This window comes from Buceros rhinoceros, unplaced genomic scaffold, assembly GCF_000710305.1.
Source record: "Buceros rhinoceros silvestris isolate BGI_N320 unplaced genomic scaffold, ASM71030v1 scaffold35256, whole genome shotgun sequence".
NCBI lineage: Eukaryota > Metazoa > Chordata > Aves > Bucerotiformes > Bucerotidae > Buceros > Buceros rhinoceros.
This window is the reverse complement of record NW_010419913.1, coordinates 521-5920: the sequence shown is the minus strand read 5'-3', so window position 1 is coordinate 5920 and position 5400 is coordinate 521. Positions and strand designations below refer to the sequence as shown.

The 5400-nt window shown below is 48.5% G+C and overlaps 1 protein-coding gene across 1 annotated transcript in view; it reads left to right on the top strand.

The window, feature by feature from the left end:
• LOC104496052 (suppressor of tumorigenicity 7 protein-like) overlaps positions 1-1187 on the top strand; it is a gene marked incomplete at its 5' end in the record, with an annotated part of 18434 nt that extends 17247 nt beyond the window's left edge. Inside the window, one exon of the mRNA XM_010139118.1 lies at positions 1134-1187. Coding sequence (XP_010137420.1) covers positions 1134-1187 — 54 coding nt within the window. The remainder of the gene's footprint in view (positions 1-1133) is intronic.
• Between the last annotated feature and the right edge of the window lie 4213 nt (positions 1188-5400).

Below are 5400 nucleotides of genomic sequence, written 5' to 3'. Positions count from 1 at the left end.
GATGAATTCTACTGAAAACAACTTCCTTGTGCAGGAAATTGGACAAAATCCTAAGACAGTCCATGTTCTCAAGTGTCTTGATATGGATCACTTGGTATTTTCACAACAAAGAAAGAAGTCATGGGACTGAAATTAAAAATTGGCTATTTTTTATGATTGCGGGATTAGGAGAGAACACATCTCGTTCTGGTTCTTCCGTAGCTCCCCATTAGAGGATTCTGTGCCATTTTGCTGCCATTTAGCAGGCATCTAGAGACAGGGAATAAGACTAAACTGAGCCTGTCTGGCAAGTCCTGCTTTCTGTGACACTCTGCTTTACTTTCTGAACAAATCCCCCTACCACTTTCCCCAAAGCTCATTAAGTGAGGCTGGAGAATTAACTTTTTAGCCAGCTGCTGAACTTTTCATATTTATAAACACTTGAGTCTTTTGCTTATCTAAGAGAAAATGTGTATAGCTGGAGATGTGCACTTCCCTGCCAATGTGTAGCGAGTGGTTCTGCACTTCACAGAAAGAAAGCCTAAAGTTTCCTGTCACAGCTGAGTGTCGATGCCAAGGGCAAAGGTTTCTTGCTTTGCTAATCTATATCTTAACTCATGCACTTAATGTGAAGGTGCCACACGCAAACAGGCAGGGAAGAAGCTGGCTGCAATGGAAAGCTCCTGCGCTGCTGTGAATGTTATGTTTTAAAAGCCTTTTTAGTGTAATATTGGGGGTTATGATAGAAGCCAGGAGGGCCCAAGTAAAACCCTCAAAGTAAACGAGTCCTGTCATTGCTGCCTCAGGAGAAGAGGGTTTGTACGAGGATAACATGAGTCCCAGCAGGATGCTCGGGGGTTGGGTTGAGGAGGTACAGGGGAGTTTGCACCGTTTGTCTTGGCTGAATCTTTATTTCTGGAACTGCTCAGATGGCCTCTGGACTAGGGACCCTGCCTGGAAGGACAGGCCACTCTTGGCGGATGGTGTGTTCAGTTTTCACATGTTTGTGTCAATGGCCTATAAATAATCCATGCCTGACTATGCAAGAAATGCACTGCCCTCCTCACCAGTCTGTTCTGAACTGGAGATGCTGGGAGCAGCTGGAAGAGCTGCAGCACAGGGTACTGTCGTCCTCACCCTCTGCTTTTGCCTAGGTGCTGCGGGTGCTGTGGCCTGTGAGTGCTCCCAGCGTCCTGGCCTCCAGCTGAGTGGACTGCACTGGGGTGAGTGGACAAGGCTGAAGCCGTGGCTTCCAGAGGGACTTTTTTCTCCTTTTGTGTGTCTTGAGTTAGTATTTAATGTTTATTACAAGCCTATTTCATGGCATCAGCATTGAGGGGATCGTAGCTCCGTTGTTTTGAGGAAAAGATAGAGGGTGGTGGATTGTTCAGACCTTGAGACTGTAAAAGGATGTTGGTTTTGAAACTCGGCTAAATCTTTGTCGTTCTTTCTTTCAGTGCTTTGGGACTCTCACCCTTCACTTTGTTACGGGAAACATCGAGGTGCCCTGGCTGTCCACTCTCTGGCATCGGCCGACTGCAGCGTGGCTGGAGCGTGCTTTCCCCGACGGTTCCGTTTCGTTGTTCTCCCAAGCCTCACCCCGGTGATTAGCCAACCCCTTGACGTGGGGGCAAGGAGGAGAGCTGTGCTTCGACAGGCTTCCCCAGTGGTACTGGTGCTTAAGGTTGAATTTCTCCTTTGACCTTAGTCTGTAATCATCTAAGAAAATAGCTCTTGTTGAGCAATACCGTTTTGCTCTCTTAATCACTTGTACAAGTGGAAGCTAATACTTCCTGTGTAAGAAAGGAGAGGACACAGACAGAGCAGATGTTTGGGGTATTGGCACTTCCTTCTCAGCTGCAGATGCACCAGATAGTTGGCTTAGGTTTAATTTTATAAGCCTTTTTCAAAATATTTAACAGCAAAGTATGGTTCTGCTTTCTTTATTAAAAGGTTGCTTCTTAACACATGGAATTTGTTGACTTCTTAAGCGTCTAATACAGGTTATAGTGTGCAAACAACAATCTGCTGCTTCTGTATATCACAAGCTTGTGTTACACTAGGAAATGGCAGTAAAACCTCCTCTCTCTGGTATTGTTACCTCTTCAGATTTAATTGTGCGTCTTTTCTCTTTCAATCTGCTTTGCCCTGAAGTACAGGGTAGTTTCTGAAACAGCCAGAAGTGGTTGTGATGCCTGCACAGGAGTCTGTTTGGGAGAGCGGAACTTTCAACTGCTAGTCCAAAGTATGGTCATTGTTCGTGTCAAGACGTGGAGCACCCTTTGAAGGAATCGCTTCCTACATAGACCAGCCACAGGGCTTTGTTGCCTGCAGAGACGACAGATGGCTGTGGCGGCCAAGTGGTGTCCCCTCCGTTTGCACTCTCCTCCCATAGAGAAAATGTCACCTCTTTCTCGTGCAGGTCTGCTGCTCAGTGTTGAGGCAGGTTAGCCAAGGCTTCACTCGCATGGGGCTCATAAAAGTAGCACAGGCTTGTGGGTAAATGCTAATCCTGAGCAGATGAAAAGTTGTTCATCATCTCACGCTTAACAGATCAGCACGTACGCTTAGCCGTAGTAACCAGGGAGGTGTTACAGGTGTAATCTTCACTGCGCTTTGTGAAGGATTGCTGTAAGCCGTGACGCCGATAGCTGCTTTCAGAGGTGGTGTAAATTACTCTGGTGTCTGAGTCCTGGATGGGAGCAGCTGGCTGTAGCCTGCTCTGTTCTCTGAAGCAACACCTAAATCCATCAGTTCCAGGTCAGGTTGGACCTATCTTGACACACAAGACTGAGAATGATTTTTTTTTTTTTTCCTACAAATCCTCTTTACCTTGTAAAGGACCAGGAAGCGGAGAGTCCTTGGGGCATCTCACGTAAGTGTAGCGTGTGCTTAACTGAGAGGAGACAAGCGTGTTGAGGTAGCAGTGCCATGCTCTCTGCTGTATATTCCTATTGGCTGGGCTTTGATCCAAGTGAGATCCTTGAATTCAGCGAGGATGCAAGAGGGGAGCCCTACAGAAAGGTGCTACCGCATTTTGGGGGGGGTTCTTCACTGCTAGTTAGTAATTTTCTCAACTTTCTTTCCAGTCGACCGTGTGTCATTGGCTGATTCTCACTGTGGAATCACTGTGGTGATGGATAGGTATGTTGTGTTCATGTAATTTCACTTTTGGTCCACAGGGGCCCATAAGGTAACCGGCCTAATGCTTTTTAAAGTTGAATGTGTTCCAGCGTTTGTGTGGGGTTATAAATGAAGCGCTGCCTCCCATGTATCATCCCAAGAGCTGCTTTCTCTCACTGTCCTCCCCTGACAGAGCAGTAACGGAGCAGGGCTGGGCTTGTGCTGAAGGTAGAGCTGGCAGCAGGCGATGTAATGAAAACCTTCCTGTCTCTAGGAGTGCCAGTGTGTCTTGAGCTGTGTGACTCCCCGGCAGGGTTCACCTTCTGAGGAACATTCACCTGCAGCTTAGGAGCAGGGACTTGCCACCCCATCCCCAACCACACCATAGCAAGGCTGTATCAGTCCACATATGATTAAGCTGCATGTGTCTATATAAAAATGACAATGGCCGCTCGGGAGGGGTAAATGTTGATTGTTGCCATTTCCCTGAAACGCGCTAGGGTGACCTCATGGCCACTGGGATGGCAAAGGCCTTTCCACAGGGCTGGGTATGATGTTGGTAGGCTGCTGAAATTTCAGTTTCGTTCAGAGTAGCCAGTGAGAGTCAGGGAGCTTGAAAATCATAAACGTTATTTATGTACCTGATGTTAATACGTATATTTGTAAACCACGTAATTCTGATTTACTGGGGCAGGATTTGAGCTTGGGCTGGGTTTGGTTTGTTGGGTTTATTTTGTCGCTCTCAGTGTCTTGCCATGTCACGGTAGATCTCTCCAGATACTGCAGGGTAATCTCGAGATGGAGGTGACTTGGTACGGAACAGCTTTCAAGAGGTGAAACTGGCTGTTGGCTCTCCCATGGTAACAAAACTCCTGGAGCAGCAGCAAGACCAATGAGTATTTCCGGGCAACAGGGTCTGCCCCAGGCAGCTCCAGTTGATGTGGGCTGACAAACCACACTGGAATTGTCCCTGGAGAGTGAGCTCGTGCCATTACTCACCATGCTGTGAGCCCTTCGCTCTGAAGCTGGGACAGGTGAGCATGTTGTTAGCTGTTATGCAGGTGTATATGTGGCAACAGGACTTTCCGTGCCGTCAGAAACCCCTCAGCAGGGTTATATTCCCAACTCCGTGTGGAGGCAGTCATCTCTTAGCCTGGGGGCTGCACTGGGGTGGTTCTTGGTCCAGGTTTGTCGCAGGCCGGTTCCCTTCCTGCATCTCCTCCGGTGCTGGCCAGGCTTGTTTATTCCCTACTCCTCGTCCTGGAATTGTTGTGAGGGTGCCAAGGCTCGTAGATCCCTGACTCTGAGCAAGGCAGGTTTAAAGGTCATAGTCAAGACCATTAATAACAAGGTGCAAACGGCTGGTTTATATGTAATGTGAAGCTTTTTACTTATTTCATTTTTGCACTTTGGGGGCTCTGTTTGCTTATGGAGCACTTGGTGTCTGGTACCTATTTAGGCTGAGAGCAGGCAATTGGGTTCCTTCAGGCCTTCAGAGGAATGCAGAAAATTGTTCTCTGGTGTTGTAATTCTGCTGGGATAACTGGAGCTTATTTGTCTCACTGCTTATTAAATGCATACTTGTCTTGAGGTCCTCTTTTTCTTTTTTTTTTTTTTCTGAGAAACATTGGGTGAATCCCAAGGACCACAAGTAAGAGGAAGATTCCAGGGGGAGGGGGAGAGCGAAGTGCCTGCACCTCTCTACAAACCGCATCATCTGCCTCCAGTGTCAGCAGGCTGACGAGGTTAAACAGGAGAGCAAAAACTGGGGAGGAAGGGAGACGTATGTACGGGGCTCATACTGACAGACATTAATTTTGCCCTTCCCCCTGCGCCGAGATGACACGCCAATGGGAGAAGCACCTCCCAAACTCCTGATAGATGGGGTGTGTGCCTGGGAGCTGCATGAGGCCGTGCCGAGGCTTCGGAACGGGACCAGCTGTGGAGGGAGGGAGCAGATGTGCACTGGTGCTGCGTTCGCAGCAGAGGACGGTGTTGGCAGCGAGAGCAGAGGGGTTCCTACTCCAGCTTGGCCTGTCTTGCTGTTAGGAGGAACAGACGGACTCCTCCCTTCTCTCTCCTGCAGTTAAGGCTGTACGGCTGCATAGGTGATGTGTCAGCTGCTCTGATCTTCTGTTATGGGTCAGAAATCTCTGAACTGGGGCCCAGCCTCTCAGAGGTACCCAGCTTGGCCTGTCTTGCTGTTAGGAGGAACAGACGGACTCCTCCCTTCTCTCTCCTGCAGTTAAGGCTGTACGGCTGCATAGGTGATGTGTCAGCTGCTCTGATCTTCTGTTA